This window comes from Neomonachus schauinslandi, chromosome 9 (assembly GCF_002201575.2).
Source record: "Neomonachus schauinslandi chromosome 9, ASM220157v2, whole genome shotgun sequence".
NCBI classification, from domain to species: Eukaryota; Metazoa; Chordata; class Mammalia; order Carnivora; family Phocidae; genus Neomonachus; species Neomonachus schauinslandi.
Genome location: NC_058411.1, coordinates 107,398,922 through 107,421,091, shown reverse-complemented (window position 1 = coordinate 107,421,091; position 22,170 = coordinate 107,398,922). Strand labels below are relative to the sequence as shown.

The window sequence follows — 22,170 nt, the reverse complement described above, 5'->3', positions numbered from 1 at the left end:
TTCCTTTATCTTCTAGTTAAGTGTTCTTTTTAATCTGTTCAAAATATTTCCTTGGCCAAGTGAAGTGTCCATATTCCCTCCTCACACTTAAGTGCTCACCGACTGCAAGGAATTCCTGTTATCTCAGAACTGTCTAAAACCCAGTGAGGCAGGCCTATCGTTATAGATGAGTAAACTGATGCAGGAGGGGAAAAGGGAGCAGCGGCATGGGGAAAGATGCTAAGAGCAGGCTTAGCAGAGCCTGGTCTGAATCCTTCTACCCATTTACTAGTCTTTACCTCATGTTAACCTCTGAGCTCCCACTGACCCATCTGTGACATGGGGTTACCATGGGATTGTTGTGCAGAATGACAGGACACGCTAGAGATCAGCACAGCATTGGCTGTTAGCTGATGGATGAAGATAAGGAGGAAAAACACTTAAATGTGGGCGTATATCAAGCTTTAGGTAAGCTCTTCACCAGCCGGGCTTGAACTCATGACCCCAAGGTCAGAGTTGCATGCTCTACTAAACCAGCTAAGGGCCTCACAATCGCTTTATGACCCTTTCCTCACGTGCACAAAGGACTCATCTCTAATACATGAGAACTCCAAAATTTGAATGACAGTAACATATATGTACTACTATTCATTGCACTTCAAGGTCCTAAATTGATCATCCCTTAGCTTTCTTGTCTAATCCATCTTATTTTTGAGCTTTAGGAAAAGGGTAGTGTGCTGTATGCAGTTTACCAGGACTTGTTCTTTATCTAACCTTACTTTTAATAATTCCTCTATACCCAGAGCTCATTTTCAGGGCTGATAATTTAGGATCATTTGTTTTCTGATTGATGGAACTTTGAGATTTTTGCTATCTTTTAAGTACTACTTTAAACATTCCCAAAAATGCACCGACGTCCATAATGTAGGGTTGTTCAATTCTGTTAAGGTACACCAGCCATTAACCCATGTGGTTCTAAAACTTAACACTAATGGTCTTATACACTGGACAGCTGGGGCTAGGAATCCTGCTTTTCACCAACCCCTGATCTCCTCTATTAAATGGAGACAGAGCAAAGGGCAAGATGTCCAGGTGCCTGGCACCTAACAGATGCTCTGAAGACAAAGTAATCATATTTTATAAATCCAAATCTTAGGGTCCCCTGGCATTTTGAAGTGAACTAGTCTCCACACCAGTGCTCAGCCTGCCCCCTTCCCCAAACCCTACTTTGTTAGTGGCAAATACAGGTTTGAATTTTGGTTTCAGCCTTTGTGTAAATAAGGACCCAAACCTGATTTTTGAGAGAGCGAGAGATCAGAGGGAGAGGGAGCAGCAGACTTGCCGCAGAGCAGGGAGCCCGATGTGGGGCTCAGTCCCGGGACCCTAAGACCATGACCTGAGCCCAAGGCAGACGCTTAACTAAGCCACCTAGGTGCCCCATCAAACCTGAGTTTACACCACTCCTTCAGTATTGCTGAATTATAAGCCCAGGGACATAGCAGTATTCTACCTCTGATGGCTCAGCACAGCTCAAAAATTTGTAGCCAGGATTCTACTTGGGATTTTTAAGAGGCCTTGATTATACCACCACCGCTGCCTCTTATTCCTGTCAAGGGGACAAACCCTGTCATCGTGAACTCACACAGGTGACCCCGACAAGGCATTTGCTCTGATCCTTCTCCCACCTCTCCATGCAGTTCTAGATGCAATTATTAGGTACATTCTTGGTACAGCATGTGGCTGGTGTACTATTTCTCACCATGAGATGGTGGCAGGGGGAAAAAACTCAGCTGGTGTCATACCAGAAAAGGCTGAAAACCAGTGTTGCAGAAGGGAGATCATCCATACATAGTACATCCCCAAATAAATGGCAAAACCAACAGCAACCAAGAGTTCAGCTTTTTATTGAGCAGCTTATAGAAGAGGTTTAGTCAAAAAGACCAAAGCCCATGTCATCATCAGACTCCTCAGATTCTTCCTTCTTTGCTTCCACTTTCTTCTCCTCAGCTAAAAAACAGAAAGTCAATCACACTTGCTCAATATTTTAAACTCCAAAGAGCTCCAGGCCCTTCAACTTACATGGTTAAAAATACCCTAGCCTTCTTTCCAACTATGTCCCTGAGTTTAGGATTTCTACACATCATCTACTCTTAGCAAATTAAGTATTATAGGCAACATTGCTCTTCATCTCCACTCCTCCCTCCAATACCAAAAAAAAAAAAAAAAAGGTCTACCTGGGGCAGCAGCAGTGGAAGGAGCAGGACCTCCAGCTGGCGCAGCGCCAGCTGCTGGGGCAGGTCCACCAGCTCCTACATTGCAGATGAGGCTCCCAATGTTGACGTTGGCCAGGGCCTGCAACACACGTGCATACAACAGATCACACTCAGTTCTGGCCTTTTGTTATGGTACCAACCCCCTTTTGAACTGACAGTAAGCAATTCCCAACACTATTACTGTTCTTCCTTCTTTGCTGGAGTCTGCCAGTGACATTTTGTCTTCTGCTTGGATTAGACACAGATAGGGCCACACAGCTATGTTAAAAATTAATCACACACACAAAAGTACTCAAGCTTTAAATCTTGAGTATTGCATTGCCATACTTAAGTAGCAAGGCAGAATAACTAACTGAATTCCTTCCTTTTATAGATGAGAAACTGGCCCACAAAAGCTGGCTTAAGTTGTTGGCAAAAAACTCAAGCTTCCTTAAACACTCAAACCAGGATTCTTTCCACAGTTCCAAATTTCTTAACAGTGAATTCAATTTTTCACACTGCTAAGTCCAGGGACTTTATTAAAGGCACAATGTTTTCAATCATTCAAGTCTTTGGACAGAACCTGAGAAGATGAAGCTAAAAGCCACTTACCAAAGATTAAGTAACATATACAACAGAAAAGGGAGCCAGTGCCAAGTTCCTTGGGTAGGAATCTTGTCTTCATTAGTCTTTTTAGGTATCCCAACAAATAGTAAATGGTCAATGAAAGGCCACTACACCCAATTTCCATGAAATCAGAAGGAAGGATCTCCTTGGAACGGCATGGGTGGTGGTATCCCCTGGGTGACCCTTTTAAGGAGTCATTTGGTGTGTATGTCATATATACATATACATACATGTACAAATATATGTGTGTGTCATGGTTTCAGAACAGAAGGAAAAGAGAAACCAGATTGAAATCAAGAAGGAAAAGACAAGATAAACTTTAATTAGGTTCTAGAAACGGAGCTATGAAGAAATAGAACTTAAAAAAGGTCCAGTGGAATACGGCACCTTCCAGTCTTTTTCGTGTTACGTGAGCACCTGACTTAATAAATCAGTAATGTCCCCAAATTTGCTTCTCCAACAAATCACTTTGCTGCCACCACCTTACCTTTGCAAACAAGCCAGGCCAGAAAGGTTCAACATTCACACCCGCTGCTTTAATGAGGGCATTGATCTTATCCTCCTAAAAAAGATGGAACAGCAATCCATCAGAGCAAAGTGTAGTTTTCGTAAACGTCTCCAAAATACTGCAACTGAAAGTAAATCACTCAAATCGTGTGTACAAAACCATGTTTAACCATTTCAAATATTCTATCTGTATTTCATGTATGCTTATTTAAAACGACCATTTCTTACTCTTGCGATTACCACGAGCAAGTGAAATGCATCCGGCTCCTGTGTGCCAGGCACCCTGCAAGGCGGCGAGCCCATCGCTGCCATTTCGCAGGCTGGGACTTGCCCAAGTCACGCCGCTATTTTAAGTTACGAGACAGGCCGGGAGGTGGAGCAAGCTAACGTGCTCTCCACATCACGCAGCCTGGCCCAACAAGACCTACCAGGAGGACCACAGGAATTCCAGGCCATCACACCAAAGAGGGATAGTGACCTACGTGAGGGTGAGGATGCCCACACGCCGCGGAAGTTTCGCTAAAGCAAGCTTCCAAAGCCGGAACGCGCAGCCCAAGTGTACTCCAGTCCCCCAGGAAGCTGCAGCACGTGGCCGGGGCCCCAGGCCGCCCCGCACGTGGGCCCGCCCGCCGCGAATGTCGATGGCCGCGGCTCCCGCCGGAAGGGCCTGGCAGGGAGGCCCGGCACGCGGAGAAAAACGGCCGCCCTCAGGCCGACCCCGCCGCCGGCCCGGGCCCGCACTCACCGTGACCGTCACCTCATCGTCGTGCAGGATGAGGGCCGAGTAGATGCAGGCGAGCTCCGAGACGGAGGCCATAGTGCTGGCGAGTGCTGAGCGGACGCTGCCGGGCACGGTGCTAGTCGCCGGATGAAGTGAGGGCCTCACCCCAACGCGGCCTTAGCTTCCTCGGAAGGACCGAGCACCTTAGCGGCAGCTGAGGAAAGGAGGTCCCGCGCCTGCGCGCAGCTTCTTATACTGGTCACGCGGACCAATCGGTGCCCCGCGCCTGGCGGAAGAGGCGGAGCGAGAACCGCCCGCCCCGACCACTGTTGGCGCCTGCGCACAAAGTGCGACTCGCTCGTTCAAAAAGTTGGTGGTTCCTGCAACTGCGGGTTCTTTGGGTTAGGCTAAAACTCAGGACTCGTGAACAGTAAAAATACTTTTAAGAAAAAGTTATCTAAGTAAATGGCTTTCACCCCATCTACTGTAGCCCGTGTGACACTATTTGGACATTTAATGACGCCGCCAGCCTCTCCTAGCTGGCTATGACCACCTGGAGCGCAGGAGCTCAATTTCAGCCTGGCGGCCTCTGGTGCTTAGCACAGCGTCTCGGATGAATTAAGTGATGGAGGAGGAAATGAGAAGCTTCCAGCGTGACGAGAGCAGTACCATTGGAGCGCCTACTGTGTCCCAGGCACTGAGCCACACTCTACAAGGATTCATTTAATCTTCACACAGCATAAGAGGTAAGTATTATTATTATAAGTATAAAAGATCTATTGGGAATGTAGGGGAACTTTCCATATCAATTTCATTTTTTGTAACTAAGGCACTCTGTGTTTGGGTGGAAGTGTCTTGAAACTACCCTTAAGACGTTCAAGACTTCTTGAAGCAACTGTAATCTGTCTAGGTGCTGCATTGCTGTTTTGTATCTTTGAAGCTTAATAAAACTGGATTCATATTGAGAGTTGGGCTTTTTTTTTTTTTTTTTGAAGTATAATTGACATAACATTTTTATTTCTGGTGTATAGCATAATGATTCGATATTTGTGTGTATTGCAAAACATATGTCAACCATTTTTAAGGTCTACTCTCAGCAACTTTTAAATATGAAACACAATATTATTAACTATAGTCACCATGTTGTACATTACACCTAGTGACTTAAAACTGCAGGTTTGTAACTTTTGACTCCCTTCACCCATTCCACCGCTCCCTCTGGCAACCACCAATCTGTTCTCTGTATCTATGAGTTTGGTTTGTTTATTTTTGTTTGTTGTTTGGATTCCACATATAAGTGAGATCATTTGTCTTTCTCTGACGTGTTTTGCTTAGTGTAATGCCCTCAAGGTCCATCCATGTTGTCTCCAATGGCAAGGTGTTGTACTTTTTTACAGCTGAATAATGTGTGTGTGTGTGTCGCATTTTCTTCATCCATTCATCCACTGATGGACACTTTGGTTGTTTCTGTGTCTTGGCTATTGTAAATAATGCTGCAGTGAACATCGGAATGAATATATCTTTTCAAATTAGTGTTTTTGTTGTCTTCCGATAAATACCTGAGAGTGGAATTGCTTGATCATATGGTAGTTCTACTTTTAATTGGGGGGAGGAACCTCTGTACTGTTTTCCACGGCGCCTGCACCAATTTATATTCCCACAAACAGTGCACAAATGTTTCCTTTTCTTCACATCCTTGCCACCACTTGTTCTTGTCATCTTTTTTTTTTTTTTAAAGATTTTATTTATTTATTTGACAGAGGGAGACACAGCGAGAGACGGAACACAAGCAGGGGGAGTGGGAGAGGGAGAAGCAGGCTTCCCGCTGAGCAGGGAGCCCGATGCTGGGCTCGATCCCAGGACCCTGGGACCATGACCTGAGCGAAGGCAGACGCTTAACGACTGAGCCACCCAGGTGCCCCTGTTCTTGTCTTCTTGATGACAGCTTTTCTAACGGTTGTGAGGTGATATCTCACTGTGGTTTTATTGATTTCCCTGATGATTGGTAATGTTGAGCATCTTTTTCATGTGCCTGCTGGCCATCTGTATGTCTTTGGAAAAATATCTATTCAGATCTTTTGCCCATTCTTAATGAAATTTTTGTTGATATTGAGTTATAGGGGTTCTTTATTCATTTTGGTTATGAACCCCTTATCAGATATATAATTTGCAAAAATTTTCTCCTATTCAGTAGGTTGCCTTTTCATTTTGTTGATGATTTCCTTTGCTGTCCAGAAGTTTTTAGTTTAATGTAGTCCCACTTGTTTACTTTAGTTTGTGTTGCCTTTGCTTTTGGAGTCAGATCAAAAAATCTTTGCCAAGACCAATGTCAGGGAGCTTACCGCCTATGTTTTCTTCTAGGAGTTTTATGTTCCAGGTCTTACATTCAAGTTCTTATTCCATTTGAATTAATTTTTGTGTATGGTGTAAGATGGTGGTCCATTTTCTTTCTTTTGCATGTTTCTGTCCAGTTTTTCCAACACCACTCATTGAGGAGACTGTCCTTTCCTGATTATATATTCTTGATTCTTATGTCATAAATTAATTGACCGTATATGAATGGGTTTATGTCTGTGCCATTGATCTGTGTGTGTGTGTGTGTGTGTGTTTAAGATTTATTTATTTATTTCGGAGGGGGGAGAGAGACAGAGAGTGCCTGAGCACACGGGGTGGTGTGGGGAGGGGCAGAGGGAAAGGGAGACAAGCAGACTCCCCACTGAGTGGGGAGCCTGACAGAGCTTGATCCCAGGACCCTGAGATCATGACCTGAGCTGAAACCAAGAGTCAGATGCTTAACTGACTGTGCCACCCAGGCACCCCTTAATATCCCAAACTTTTAAAAAAGCTTTAAAAGCTATCAAGCTTTCTAAAAATAAAACTTGTTTTGAGTTTTCATCCAAATCTAGAAGCAATTATAGTGGACTTTGGGTGGAAAAAGGTAAAGCTATTGAAAAATTCAAACATTTCCAAAGCCAAAATGAATCCATCTAAAACATAGTCATCCCCCTTTCCCACCCCTAGTGTACTTCAAAACAAAACAAAACAAAAACTGATCTGGCAAATATACATCAACAAAAAGTAAAACAAAATATTGCCTCTCTTAAACTATACTAATAAGGGACCTTTTTACATCAATGTTTTGTTCCCCAAATTGTTTTATAACTGTAGTAGTAAAACCTGAACCTTAGAATATAAGAAAGGTAAATTGTAAGTTCTTCTCACTTATGAATATAAACACAAAAATCGTCAATTAGTAAAACTGGAAAAACTTAAAGATTAATGAACTGAATGCAGTACTGTGTGTCGAAATATGGTATATCATGACTAAGGATAGTTCAACATAAAAGCTATTAAAAGTAATCTATTAACAAAGAGGAAAATCTAGATGAAATTCTTACAGATTCAGAAAAACCACTTGATAAAATTAAGTATTAACATAGACTCTTAGAAAATTGGAAGAAAAAGTAACTTCCATATCCTGATAAGCTATCTGCTAAAAATCTACAGTAAACATCATACTTAATGGTGAAACTTAAAACCTACTCTTTAAAACCAGGAACAAACAAGGATGTGTCCTTCCTCTGCTTCTACTTCAATTATGGTTTTAGAATTTACCCATCTCCATAAGACAAGAAAGAGAAAAGGTATTAAATTGGAAAGTTGTGAACTCTCATTATTCATAAATAATATGATTATCTACCCAGAAGTTCCAAGAGAATCCATAAACAAATCAGCCTAATAAGTAGTTCAGCAAGGTAGCTAGATTCAAGATTAATACACAAAAGCCAGCAGCATTTCTGTGTTCAGCAAAAGTCAGTTACAAAATGTAGTATTAAAAAATACACCTCATACAATAGCAACAAAAATCATATAGTTTCTAGGAGTAAATCTAACAATTTATGCATGATCATTATTATTTTTTTTTTAAAGATTTTATTTATGTATTTGACAGAGAGAGACACAGCGAGAGAGGGAACACAAGCAGGGGGAGTGGGAGAGGGAGAAGCAGGCTCCCCGCAGAGCAGGGAGCCCGATGCGGGACTCGATCCCAGGACCCCGGGATCGTGACCTGAGCTGAAGGCAGTCTCTTAACCAACTGAGCCACCCAGGCGCCCGCATGATCATTATTTTTAAAATTACAAACTTTATGGAACAACATCAGACGCAACCTAAATAGAGTGATACACCATATTCACAGATGAAAAGATCTTAAAGTGGGTAATTCTCTTCAAATTATATAATTTCAGTCAATATTCCATAGGAATATTCCAATATTCCACTAGTCAAATTCCATCTCAAAAACCCTAACGGGGTCAATTTGACCAGTTGACCTTAAATTTTCATGGAAGGCTCAAGGACCAATAAAAATGAAGGCAGTGTTTTAAAGTAGGAATAGAAGCTTTACTTAAATGTCAGTTCCATGGAGGGCACACACTTTGGTTTGCCACCACATCAGTTGTGCCTAAACAGTGCCTGGCACATAGGGGCACTCAAATAAATACATGCTGAATGAATTAAAACTATGTTATTGATATACAAGTAGATAAACAGACCAATAGAACAGAGAACCTAGGAATCCACTCTCATACATATGGGAACTTGGTAAGTCAGAGGTATGACTTTATAAATGGGGAAGTGAGGTGGTTAGGGGGAAGAGTACCTTTTCAAAAAAACATAACTGGGACAATTGATTTTCTATCCATATGGAAATGTGGAAAGAATATTTTTAAGTCCATCCTCATCATATATAATGTGAAAAGAAAAACTCTAAAATTTTAGAGGAAAACAGGAATTTATTATTATTGAGTATATGAAAAATTTCTTAAGGCACAAAAACATAAAGGAAAAGATTCATAGGTTTGATTACATTAAAATTGAAAACTACAAGCCAAAAGAAACCATAAACAATGTCTAAAAAAACTGTTATAGCCAAGAGCCTAAGGAAACACAATGACTAAATGTGATATGGTTTCCTAGATGGGATCCTGGGAAGGACAAAAGACATTAGGTGAAAAGTAAGGAATTCCAAATAAAATACGGACTTTAGTAAATAACAGTATATCAACATTGGTTTATTAATTGTAACACCTATTGATAAGTTAATAATAGGGGAACCTGGCTGTGATTGTAAGGGAATTCTAATCATAATTTTTTGGTAAAACTAAAATAATTCTAAAAATTAAGTTTATTTTTTTAAAAAACCACCATAACCAAAGTAAAAAAAAATGTCAGATTGGGAGAAGATACAAGGTCCAAAGTACCCAAAAGCTATATAAAATCCCACAAACCAGTAAGAAAAGACACAACTGTCCTGTTTTGCAAAACATCAAAAATTACCAAGTAAGGGGCGCCTGGCTGGCTTAGTCCACAGAGCACGTGACTCTTGATCTTGGGGTCCTGAGTTCAAGCCCCACACTGGGCATAGAGCTTACTTAAAAAAACAAAACAAAATTATCAACTAAAAGTAACTATCTAGGGCTAAGAAATTTTTACTTAAACTGTAAAACTGAGACAGTCATTAGCTAAGTGGTTGAAAGCTTTGATGTCAGGCTCAGACTTGGGCTTAAATATCAGCTCCATCATTTATGATTTTGGGGTCATTAATCCTCTCGATCTGTTTCTTCACCTATAAGTTATAGATAATACCTGTACAGCGTGTCAGATGCTGAGCACCCAGTTAACCACAGCCATTCTTCGTAAATGTTTACGAGAACTCTTTAAGCAAAACATCAACTGCCCATGCATTTCCCTTTGTTATGTGTAGTTCCCGGACTTAAAATGGATTCAACATCATACTTTGACTTTAGACAAATTCTACTACCCTCATTCCCCTATCATAGTACAAACGTCCTGTTAAGATGTATTTTCAAAAGACTAAGCAATATGCCATTTAAAACATTAAAAATAAGAAATGGAGAGGTTAAATCCAGTAACATCTACTGAAATAGGATTAAACTTTAGTGCTCTGGAGCATTCTAGAAACACAGTTGTGACATTGCTTACTACTATACTGTTAGTGACAAGTGGTTTTTGTGGACTAATATTCCACATTCACTATTAATGTAACAGATTACCATTGTAGTAAAAAAAAAAAAAAAAAAAACAGCCTCCAAAGAAACCCTAATTTAATCAGAAGAAAAATGTGTCTTTACCCAGGTAATAATGTCTATTTCACCATGTTTTTCAGTAGTGCTTTTTCTAATTTATGTTGTCCCCATACCATGTTTTTTGTTTAAATGTCTAGAAGAGCACACTTAATACATAGATATAACGGTTGTTACACAAAAAAGACATTATCAATTTATTGTCAAATTACTTTATATTTCCTACTGCCTTTTTTTTACAATTGCAAAAATTCTACTTTTCATTTTTTTCTATTGAAATGTGTTTGACATAATAGTTTATAAACTTACAGTGTACAACACCTTATAGTATAGAATTTGATACATTTGTACATGGTAATATGATTGCCACTGTATAGCATCTCTATCAGATTACATAATTATGCTTTCTTCATAGTACTTACAATAATTAAGTTCTAGTCTCTTAGTAAGTTTGATGTTTGTAATACAGTATTACTGTAGTCAGTGTACTGTGCATTAGATCTCTAGGACTTACTTACTACTTGTTTTAAGTTTATACCCTTAAAAACATCTGTCTTGTCTCCCCACCCCCATCCCTTGATAACCACCATTTTATTCTCTATTTTTACAAGTTTGGCTTTTTAAAATTGCACATGTAAGTGATATCATACAGTACTTGTCTTTCTCTGGCTTACCTCACTTAGTATAATGTGTTCAAGGTCTATGCATGTTGTGGCAAATGGCAGGACGTCCTCCTTTCTCACGGCTGAATAACACTCCTCTGCGTGTGTGTGTGCAGCGCATGCGCGCACCACATTTTTTTATCCATTCATCTACCGTTGGCCACTTAGGTTGTTTCTGTATCTTAGCTGTTGTAAATAGTGCTGCAGTGAACATGGGAGTGCAGATATCTTTTCATGATAGTGTTTTGATTTTCTTCAGGTAAATACCCAGAAGTGGAATCATATTGTAATTCTAATTTTAATTTTTGGAGGGACCTCCGTACACTGTTTTCCACAGTAGCTGTGCCAGTTTACTTTCCCAGCAACAGTGCACGAGGGTTCCCTTCTTTCCACATCCTTGCCAACACTTGTTATTCTTGTCTTCTTGGCGATAGCCGTTGTAATACCTGTGAGGAGATATCTCGCTGTGGTTTCATTTGCATTTCCCTGATGATGAGTGATGTTGAGCCTCTTTTCATGTACCTGGTGGCCATCTGGATGTCTTCTTTGGAAAAATGTCTATTTAGTTCTTCTCCCCATTTTTAAATCAGATTGCTTTTCTCTTATTGAGTTGTATGAATTCTTTATATATTTTGGATATTAAACTTTTTTTTAATATTTTATTTATTTGTCAGAGAGAGAGAGAGAAAGAAAGAGCACAAGCAGGGGGAGCAGCAGGCAGAGGAAGAAGCAGGCTCCCCGCCAAGCAGGGAGCCCAACGCGGTACTCCGTCCCAGGACCCTGGGATCATGACCTGAGCCGAAGGCAGACACTGGCGTCCCTGGATATTAACCTTTTATCGGATGTGTGGTTTGCAAAAACTTTCTCCCATTTTGTAGATTGCCTTTCATTTTGTTAAATCTTTTGTTCAAAAGCTTTTAAGTTTGTTGTAATCCCTTCTGTTTTTACTTTTGTTGTTTGATGTCATATCCAAAAATCATTGCCAAAACCAGTCTCAAGGAGCTTCTTCCCTATATTTTCTTCTAGGAGTTGGATAGTATGAGTCCTTATGTTCAAGTCTGCAATCCATTTCACGTGAATTTTTGTGAGTGGTGTAAGATTGGTGTCCAGTTTCAGTGTTCTGCATGTGTTCAGTTTTCTCAACATCATTTGTTGAAGAGTCTTTCTTTTCCCCATTTGGTGCTATTGGCCCCCTTGTTGAATATTAGTTTAATGTATAAGCAGAGGTTAACATTGGGCTCTCTGTTCTGTTCTGTCAATGTGTCTGTTTTTGTGCTAGTACCATACTGTTTTTAATACTATAGCTTTGTAGTATAGTTTGAAATCAGGAAGTGCAATACCCGTAGTTTTGTTCTTTTCCTCAGGATTGCTTTAGCTATTTGGAGTCCTTTGTGGTTCCATACAAACATTGCAGCTTATTTTCTATTTCTGTGAAGAATGCCATTAATATTTGATGGGGATTGTGTTGAATCTATAGATTGCTTTGAGTAGTATACACATTTTAGCAGTATTAATTCTTCCAGTCCATGAGCATAGGTTGTCTTTCCATTTGTTTCTGTCTTTTTCTATTTTTTTCATCAGTCTTGTAGTTTTTGTTGTACAGAACTTTCACCTTCAGGGCGGCCTGGGTGGCTCAGTCAGTTGGGCGTCTGCCTTCGGTTCAGGTCATGATCTCGGGGTCCTGGGATCAAGCCCCATGTCAGGCTCCCTGCTTGGCAGGGAGTCTGCTTGTCCCTCTGCCCCGCTCCCCCTCTCTGCGTGTGCTCTCTCTCTCTCAAATAAATAAATAAAATCTTTAAAAAAAAAAAACAAAAACTTTCACCTCCTACATTAAATTTATTCCTAAGTATTTTATTGTTTTTGATGCTACTGTGAATGGGAAAGCTTTTTTTTTTGTGACCATTATTACCTTTTTCTTAGACTTGACAATCATTTTATTGAAACATAATTGACATACTATGTTTTATTAGTTTCAAGTGTACAACAGATTGATTCCACAGTTCTGCACATTACTCATTGCTCACCATGATAAGTGTAGTCACTATATGTCACTACACAACATTATTACAGTATCATTGACTATATTCTTTATGCTGTACTTTTCATCTCTGTGACTTATTTATTTTGCAACTGGAATTTCCTCCAATCCCCTTTATTTTGCCTATCCCTCCACCCATCTCCCTTCTAGCAGCCACCAGTTTGTTCTCTGTACTTAAGAATCTGTTTTGTTTTTTAGATTCCACATATAAGTGAAATCATATGGTATTTGTCTTTCTCTGTCTAACTTATTTCACTTAGCATTATACCCTCTCAGTCCATCCAGGTTGTTGCAAATGGCAAGATCTCATTCTTTTTGATAGTCAAGTAACATTCCCCGCGCACGCACGTGTGTATGCCACATCTTTATTCAACCACTGATGGACACTTGGGTTGCTTCCATATCTTGGCTATTGTAAACGATCCTGCACTGAACATAGGAGGGAATATATCTTTTCCAATTAGTGTTCATTTTTGAGGGGTAGATACCCAATGGTGGAATTACTTGATCATATGGTATTTCTAGTTTTAATTTTTTGAGGGACCTCCCTACTGTTTTCCACAGTGGCTGCACCAGTTTGTATTCCCACCAACAGGGCATAAGTGTTCTGTTTTCCCCACATCCTTACCAACACTTGTTATTTCTTGTCTTTTTGATACTAGGCATTCTGACAGGTGTGAGGTGATATATCATTTTGGTTTTGATTTGTATTTCCCTCATGATAAGTGATGGTGATCATCTTTTCATGGGTCTGTTGGCCATCTGGATGTCTTTGGAAAAATATCTACTCAAGTCCTCTGCTCATTTTTAAATCAGATTATTTGTATTTTTTTTGGTGTTGAGCTGTATGAGTTCTTTACATATTTTGGGTATTAACCCCTTATTGGGTATATCATTGCAAATATCTTCTCCCATTCACTGGGTTGCCTTTTTGTTTTGTTGACAGTTTCTTTTGCTGTGCAAAAGCTTTTTATTTTAATGTGGTCCCAGTAGTTTACTTTTGTTTTTGTTTCCCTTGCCTGAGGAGACAGATCCATATATATGTTTAAGGACACATTCCATGAGATTACTGCCTGTGTTTTCTTTTAGATTTTTATGGTTTCAGGTCTCACATTTAGGTCTTTAATCCATTCTGAGTTTATTTTTGTGTATGGTGTAAGAAAGTGGTCCAGTTTCATTCTTTTGCATATAGCTGTCCAGTTTTCCCAATACCATTTATTGAAAAACTGTCTTTTCCCCCATTGTATATTCTTGTCTCCTTTGTCATAGATTAAGTGACCAGGTAAGTGTGGGTTTATTTCTGGGCTCCCTGTCATGTTCCACTGATCTATGTGTGTGCTTTGTGCTGGTACTGTATTGTTCTGATTACCATAGCTTTGTAGTAAACCTTAAAATCTGGAATTGTGATACCTCCGGCTTTGTTCTTTCTCAAGATTGCTTTGGCTATTTGAGGTCTTTTGTGATTTCATACAAATTTTAGGATTAAAAATCTGTGAAAAATGCTATTGGTATTTTGATAGGGATTACACTGAATCTGTAGTTTGCTTTGGGTAGTATGGACATTTTAACAACATTAATTCTTCTGATTTATGAGCATCATGTATCTTTCTATTTGTGTCATCATCAGTTTCTTTCATCAGTGTTTTATAGTTTTCAGAGGACAAGTTCTTCACCTCTTTGGTTAAGTTTATTCCTAATAATTTGTTGTTTAAAGCCACTGTTCCCTTACGGATTTTCTGCCTGGATGATCTAGCCATTGATGTTAAGTGAGGTGTTAAAATCCCCTACTGTTATCGTATTACTGTTGATTTCTCCCCTTATGTCTATTAATATCTGCTTTTATGTATTTAGGTGTTCCCATGTTGGGTGCATAGATATTTACAATTGTTATACCCTCTTGTAGGATTGGTCCCTTTATCATTATGTAGTGTTCTTCTTTGTCCTTTGCTACACTGTGTTAAAACCTGTTTTGTCTAGGGGCACCTGGGTGGTGCAGTCAGTTGAGTATCAGACTTGGTTTTGGCTCAGGTTGTGATCTCAGGTTCATGAGTGAGCCCCACATCGGGCTCTGCATGGAGTCTGCTTGAGATTCTCTCTCCCTCTCCCCCCACACATGTGCATGCTCACTTGCTCTCTCTCCAATAAGTAAATCTTTAAAAAAAATAATGAAGTTTGTTTTGTCTAATGTAAGTATTCCCACCATGGCTTTTTTTTCTTTTTGCTTCCATTTGCATGGTATATGCTTTTCCATCCCTTCACTTTCAGTCCGTACGTGTCTTTCAGTCTGAAGTGAGCCTCTTGTAAGCAGCATATAGATGGGTCTTGGTTTTTTTATTTTTTATTTTTATTTTTATTTTAAAAGATTTTATTTATCTATTTGACAGAGAGAGACACAGCGAGAGAGGGAACACAAGCCGGGGGAGTGGGAGAGGGAGAAGCAGGCTTCCCGCGGAGCAGGGAGCCCGATGCGGGGCTTGATCCCAGGACCCTGGGATCATGACCTGAGCCGAAGGCAGACGCTTAACCAACTGAGCCACCCAGGCACCCCCTTTTTTTTAACCCACTGAGTCACCCTATGTGTTTTGATTAGAGCATTCAGTCCATTTACATTTAAAATAATTGTTGATAGGTATGTACCTATTGCCATTTTGTTAAATGTTGTCTGGTTGTTTTGTAGCTTTTCTCTGCTTTTTTCTGCTTCCTCTTTTCCCTTGTGATCTGATGGTTTTGTTTAGTATTATGGTTGGATTCCTTTCTCTTTTTATTTTTTGTATATCTGTTATAAGTTTGTTTTTTTTTTTAAGATTTATTTACTGAGAGAGAGAGAGCACAAGTGAGAGAGCACAAGCAGGGGGAGCAACAAAGGGAGAGGGAGAAGCGACTGCCCGCTAAGTAGGGAGCCGGACACGGGGCTCGATCCCAGGACCCTGAGGTCATGACCTGAGCCGAAGGCAGCCGCTTAACCGACTGAGCCACCCAGGTGCCCCTCTGTTATAGGTTTTTGATTTGTGATTACCACTGGGTTCATGTATAACATCTGATATATATAGCAGTCTATGTTTAAGTTGACGCTCTCTTAAGTTTGAACACATTCTAAAACCTCTAAATTTTTACTCCACTCTCCATGTTTTATGTATATGATGTCATATTTTACATTCTTTTGTGTATGCTTTGCTTAATTTTGTAGAGATAATTGATTTTGCTACTTTTGTGTTTTAACTTTCATATTGGCTTTATAAGTAATTAACATACTACCTTTATTATATTTTTGTTTTTATCTGTGAAATTTTTTCCTTTCATTATTTTCTTCTAGTTATGGCCTTTTTTTTTTTCCCAACTAAAGAATCCCCTTTAACATTTCTTACAAGGCCAGTTTAACTATAACTTTTGTTTGTCTGGGAAACTTTCTCTCTCCAGTGATAACCTTGCTGGGTAAAGTATTCTTGGTTTAAGTTTTTTCCCTTTTAGCCCTTTGAATATATCATGCCACCTTCTTCTGGCCTGCATAGTTTCTGCTGAAAAATCAGCTGATAGCTTTATGGGGTTTTCCCTTGTATCTTGTTTTGGTTTGTTGCTTTTAAAATTGTGTCTTTATTATTACTTTTTGCCATTTTAATTATTATGTGTTTTGGTCTGGACCTCCTTGGGTTCACCTTGTTAGGGGCTCTCTTTGCTTCCTGGACTCGGATGTTTGTTTCCTTCCCCAGAGTGGAGAAATTTTCAGCTCTTATTTCTTGAAATGATTTTCAGCCCTCTCTCTCCCTCTGGCACTCTATAATGTGAATGCTATTATACTTGATGATGTCTTTTCTCAGGTCCAGTGAGCATCTTTATGACCATTACTTGGGATTTTTTATCAAGCTGATTATCTCTCTTTCATTTAGCTCTTTTACTGTGATTTTGTCTTATTCTTTGATTTGGGACATATTCCTTTGTCTCCTCATTTGGTCTGTTTTTATGTATTCGGTAGATCAGCTGTATCTCCTGGTTTTTAAAATAGTGGCCTTGTGTAGACGAGGTCCTGTGGTGCCCTGTAGTGCAGTGCCCCCGTGGTCAGCAGAACCAGGTGCTCCAGAGGGATCCCCTTTGTGGGCTTGGGTGCCCTCTCGTGGCTGAGCCGTGACCGCCTCCAGCCCCGCTAGCTGCAGTCTGCCTGCATTGCCTGCTGTGGCATCCTGGGCGTTTACTCCCCCGCTGTTGCGAGGCCTCTGCAGCAGAGGGGCTTTCATTAGTGGACAGAGCCGGCAGTCAGTCCAGCTGTCTGCACTTAGCCTCTCTGCCACAGCTGTGGGCACACTGACGGGCAGGGCTTGCTGCATGCACAGTCAGCTAAGAGGCTCAGTGCAGGGACTGCATGCATGTTGGTGCATGGGCTTATTTCCACCACGCCTCAGGACAGGAGTCACTTTGGAGGGATACTGGGAGGCGGGCAGTTGGATTGGGCGGATCCGCAGGAGAACACTGGGGTAGGGGCACGCAATGCTAGCAAAGTAGAGGGAGAGTTTAGTGCTGGCTCCTGCAAGCATCCAGCCATCTAGGCTGGGGAACCAGCACTTTTGTTCCTGGAGAAATCTCCTGCAGATCCCTACCTCTCCAAACACATTCTAAAATTAGTCAGGATATCTCTTTCAGGTATACCCTAGGTGCTTTTCAGACTGCTGTTTTCATGCTGTGTCTCCAGCCAAGTTATTTAGTATATTGGCTCTTTAAGGGTGGGGACTCCGTTTCCTATCACCCGCCCTCTGAATTTTAAAGCTCCTGGGCTGAAGGCCTGTTGGTTTTCAAAGCCGGTTGTTATGGGGACTCCTCTTCCCCAGTGTGCGTCCCCAGTGCTGGGCGTGCCTGGTGTGAGATCTCATCCTCTCGCTTCTTCAGCTGTCTGTGGCTAGTCACACTGGGGGTCTGGTTCCCAACCCCGTCTCCACCCCCCTGCACTTTCTGATGTGGCCTTCCCGATGATTAGCTGTGGAAGGTCTGTTCTGTCAGTCTTCAGGTCATTTTTGGAGTTAGTCATTTAGATATAGCTGTTGTCGCAGTGTGTCCATGGGACAAGGTAAGCTCAGGATTCTCCTCCTCTGCCATCTTCCCAAAATTCCCTCAGCAAAAGTTTCTTTCTTTTTCAGATGTTTCATACCTAGTGTATAGAAATGCAATTGATTTCAGTATGTTGGTTTTGTATACTGCAACTTTATTGAAATCATTGGTTGGCTCCAACAGTTTTTTGGTTGAGCCTTGGGATTTCCAGTGTACAGAATCCTATCATCTAAAAATAGTGAGTTTTACTTCGTCCTTCTCAGTTTGGATGGATTTTAGTTCTTTGTCTTGCCTAATCGCTCAGGCAAGGACTTCCAGTACTGTCTGGGATAAGAGTGCTGAGAGTGGACATGCTAGTCTTGGTCCTGATCTTAGAGAAAAAGCTTTCATTTTTACCTCCACCGAGTATGATGTTATTTGTGGGTTTGTTGTATATGGCCTTTATTATGTTCCATTTATATCCCATCTACCAAGGGTTTTTACTATTGAAAGTATGTTGTATTTTGTCAGATTGCTTTTTCTGTGTCTATTAAGATGATCATATGATTTTTATCTTTCATTGTTTTAATGTGATATATTACATTTATTGATTGGCATATATTGAACCATCCTTGCATCCCAGAGATAAATCCCATTTGGTCATGGTGTATAATTTTTTTTTTTTAGATTTTTTTAATTTTTATTTATTTGAGAGAGAGAGCACATGAGAGGGGGGAGGGTCAGAGGGAGAAGCAGACTCCCCGCTGAGCAGGGAGCCCGATGCGGGACTCGATCCCGGGACTCCAAGATCATGATCATGGTGTATAATTCTTTTTATGTGTTCTCAAATTCAGTTTGCTAATATTTTGTTGAGAATATTTGCATTTATATTCATCAGGGATACTGATCTAGTTTTCTTATGGTGTCCTTATCTCTCTTTGGTATCTGGCCTTATAGAATGAGTTTGGAACGATCCCTACCTCCTCAATTTTTTGCAAGAGTTTGAGAAGGACTGCTGTTAATTCTTCTTTGAAGGCTTGGTAGAATTTGCCTGTGAAGCCATCTGGTCCTGAGGTTTTCTGTGTTGGGAGGGTTTTGATTACTGATTCAATCCCTTTATTCCTTATTCATCCTTTCAGATACTCTATTTCTTCCTGACTCAGGCTTGGTGGATTGTGTGTTTCTAGAAATTTATTCATTTCTTCTAGGTTGTCTAAATTGTTGATGTACAATTGTTCATAGTAGTCTCTTATGGTCCTATGTATTTCTGTAGTATCAATTGTAATGTGTCCTTTTTCATTTCTTGAGTCTTTCTTTTTTCCTTAGTCTGGTTAAAGATTTTGTTTACTGTTTCAAAGAACTGGCCTTTAGTTTTGTTGATCCTTTCCATTTTTCTGGTCCCTGTTTCTTTTTTTCTACTCTGATCCTTATAATTTCCTTTCTTCTGCTAACTTCTGTTCTTTGGGGGAAAGGTTATTTGTGATTTTTCTAATTCCTTAATGTATGCATTTATTGCTATAAACTTTTGTCTCAGAACTGCTTTTATTGTATCCTGTAAGATTTGATATGCTGTATTTCCATTTTCATTTGTTTCAAGGTGATTTTTTATTTCCCCTTTGATTTCTTCTTTGACACATTGGTTGCTCAAAAGTATGTTGTGTAGTTTCCACGTTTGTAAATTTTCCGGTCTCCCTTTTGTTGATTCCTAGTTTCATACCATTATGGTAAGAAAAGATAGTTGATGTGGTTTCAGTCTTCTTAAATTTGCTGAGATTTGTTTTGTGCCCTATCATGTCATCTGTCCTGGAAAATATTTCATGTGCACTGAAGAAGAATGTGTATTCTGCCTCTGTTGGATAGAATGCTCTCATATGTCTGTTCTTTTGTTCTATAGTTCAGTTTAGTTTCTTTGTTGATTTTCTACCTGGATGATTGATTTATTGCTAACAGTGGGGTACTGAAGTCCCCTACTATTAATGTATTGTTGTCTGTTTCTCCCTTTAGATCTTTTGGTATTTGCTTAATAAATTTTGGTGATCCAATGTTGAGTGCATATATATGTACTATTGTGTTGTATCTTCCTGATGTATTGACCATTTTATCAGTATATAATGACCTTCTTTGTCTCCTTTTGTTTTTAGGCTTGACTTGCACCTGCTTTCATTTGGTTTCTGCTTGCCTGGAATATTCTCTTAATTCCTTCACTTTGAGCCTGTGTGTATTTTAAGAGTTGAAATGAGTTTCCTGTAGGCAGCATATGGTTGGGTCTCGTTTTTATCCATCAAGCTACTCTGTGCCTTTTGATTGATGAATTCAATCCATTTATATTGAGTAATTATTGATCTTAGGGACTTAATACTACTGCCTCTTATATTTTGCCTTCTGATTGTTTCTTTTCCCTATGTTTCCGTCTGCCTTTATAACGTGGTGGTTTTCCATGATGATTTGCTCAGTCTCCCTTTTTTTATGTTTTGTGACTTTTCTCTAGATTCTTGCTTTGTGATTACCATGTGGCTTACACAAAACATCTAAGGAGTCCTCTTTTTATGCTGATAGCACTTTATCTTCATATAAAGCTTCCACCCTTTTACTCCTCCCCTTTGATATTTTTTATGTCATAGTTTACCTTTTTTTTTTGCTTTGAATTATTGAGGAATTATAGTGGTGGTAGTTTTTTGTTGTTGCTCTTAAGCCTTTATATTATAATTAAGTGGTTAACACATCATTCTATTTTTTTTTTTTTTTTTTTTTTTTAAAATTTTTTTTTTTTTGAGAGAGGGAAAATGAGGGAGGGAAAGCAAAGGGGGGGGGGGGGGGTCCGAGGGAGAAGCAGGCTCCCTGCCGAGCAGGGAGCCCGATGCGGGACTCGATCCCGGGACTCCGGGATCATGACCTGAGCCGAAGGCAGTCGCTTAACCAACTGAGCCACCCAGGCGCCCCAACACATCATTCTAATATACAGTTTTCTAAATGTTTTTCACCTTTGTCTAGAGTATAGGTCATTTCATGTGCTTTTATGTCACTAATTAGCGTCTTTCCATTTCAGCTTGGAGAAATTTCAGTATTTCTTGCAAGGCAGATCTAGTGGTGAACCCCCTCAGTTTTAGTAGGGAAAGCCTTTATTTCTCCTTCATAGCTGAAGCATATCTTTGCCAGGTAAAGTGTTTTTATTTTTCAGCACTTTGAATGGGTCATTCCACTCCCTCCTGGTCTGTAGAATTCCTGAGAAACCCATCATTAAGCTAATGGAGGTTCCTCTGTAGGTTACTTTGTTTCCTGGGTGCCTTTTTTTTTTTTTTAAACAGATTCATTATAGGGGCGCCTGGGTGGCTCAGTCGGTTAAGCGTCTGCCTTCGGCTCAGGTCATGATCCCAGGGTCCTGGGATCGAGCCCCGCATCGGGCTCCCTGCTCTGCGGGAAGCCTGCTTCTCCCTCTCCCACTCCCCCTGCTTGTGTTCCCTCACTTGCTGTGTCTCTGTCAAATAAATAAATAAAAACTAAAAAAAAAAACAAAAAAAAAACCAGATTCATTATAATGTGTCTTGGAGATCATCTTTTTGCATTGAGATAATAGAGTGTTCTGTTAGCTTCTTGGACTTCTCCACTTCCTTCCCCAGGTTTGGGAAGTTCTGTTCTATTTCTCTAAATATACTCTCTGCTCCCTTTTCCCCTTCTCCTTCTGGTAGACTATTATATTTTTCTCATCATACGTGATAGCTCTTATGGGGTTTCTTCTTTTTTATTTTTTTTTAATCTAAGCTCTCCTCTCCTGGGTCATTTCTAAATTCCTATCCTTCAAGCACTAAATCCCTTCTTCAATCTGATCTGCCCTATTTCCTAAGCTCTCTAATGCATTTCTTTATCTCATTCACTGAATTCGTCAGCTCCAGAACTTGTCTGGTTCTTTTTGAAAATTTCAAACTCCTTGGTAAAAAAACACCTCCTGTTCAATAATTTTATTCCTAAATAGATGAGCTTATAATAAAACTCATGTGCTTCAAATTTCTTTATAATAGCTATTTTGAATTATTTGTCAGTTAAGTCACAATATTTTGCACCTTTGGTTCAGTTGCTGGAGAATTTCTTTTTTTGTGATACCATATTACCATGATTTTTTATAGTGCTTGATTAAATGTACCTCTGCCATTGCATTGAAATAGCACACTTCTCTTAGTTGTTTACTTTGTTACAGTTCAACAGATTGGCAATTGCAGACCTTTCTTTTGTTTCCCAGAAGGTGGTGCAATAGCTCAAGTTTTTGGCTTCT

General features: G+C 40.0%; 1 protein-coding gene across 2 annotated transcripts; it reads right to left on the bottom strand.

Annotated features, from left to right (window-relative positions):
- Positions 1 to 1,867: 1,867 nt before the first annotated feature.
- Positions 1,868 to 4,337, bottom strand: RPLP1 (ribosomal protein lateral stalk subunit P1). 2 transcript variants are annotated; one of them, XM_021694011.2, is made up of 4 exons: positions 4,111 to 4,337; positions 3,346 to 3,420; positions 2,214 to 2,331; positions 1,868 to 1,986 (listed from the first exon to the last, which is right to left on the bottom strand). In XM_021694011.2, the coding sequence occupies exons 1-4, from the start codon at positions 4,180 to 4,182 to the stop codon at positions 1,907 to 1,909; spliced, it is 345 nt and encodes a 114-aa protein (XP_021549686.1). In that variant the 5' UTR covers positions 4,183 to 4,337; the 3' UTR covers positions 1,868 to 1,906. The 2 variants fall into 2 exon arrangements, with proteins under 2 accessions (XP_021549686.1, XP_044774148.1); XM_044918213.1 differs by lacking the exon at positions 3,346 to 3,420 and having other exon boundaries at positions 4,111 to 4,328.
- Between the last annotated feature and the right edge of the window lie 17,833 nt (positions 4,338 to 22,170).

Excerpts from the sequence above, each read along its gene's own strand:
- RPLP1 (XM_021694011.2), bottom strand. The coding sequence starts at position 4,182 with ATGGCCTCCGTCTCGGAGCTCGCCTGCATCTACTCGGCCCTCATCCTG. Across the intron at positions 3,421-4,110 it reads ACGATGAGGTGACGGTCACG|GAGGATAAGATCAATGCCCT; the intron begins GTGAGTGCGGGC and ends CATCTTTTTTAG. Across the intron at positions 2,332-3,345 it reads GGCCTGGCTTGTTTGCAAAG|GCCCTGGCCAACGTCAACAT; the intron begins GTAAGGTGGTGG and ends CGTGTGTTGCAG.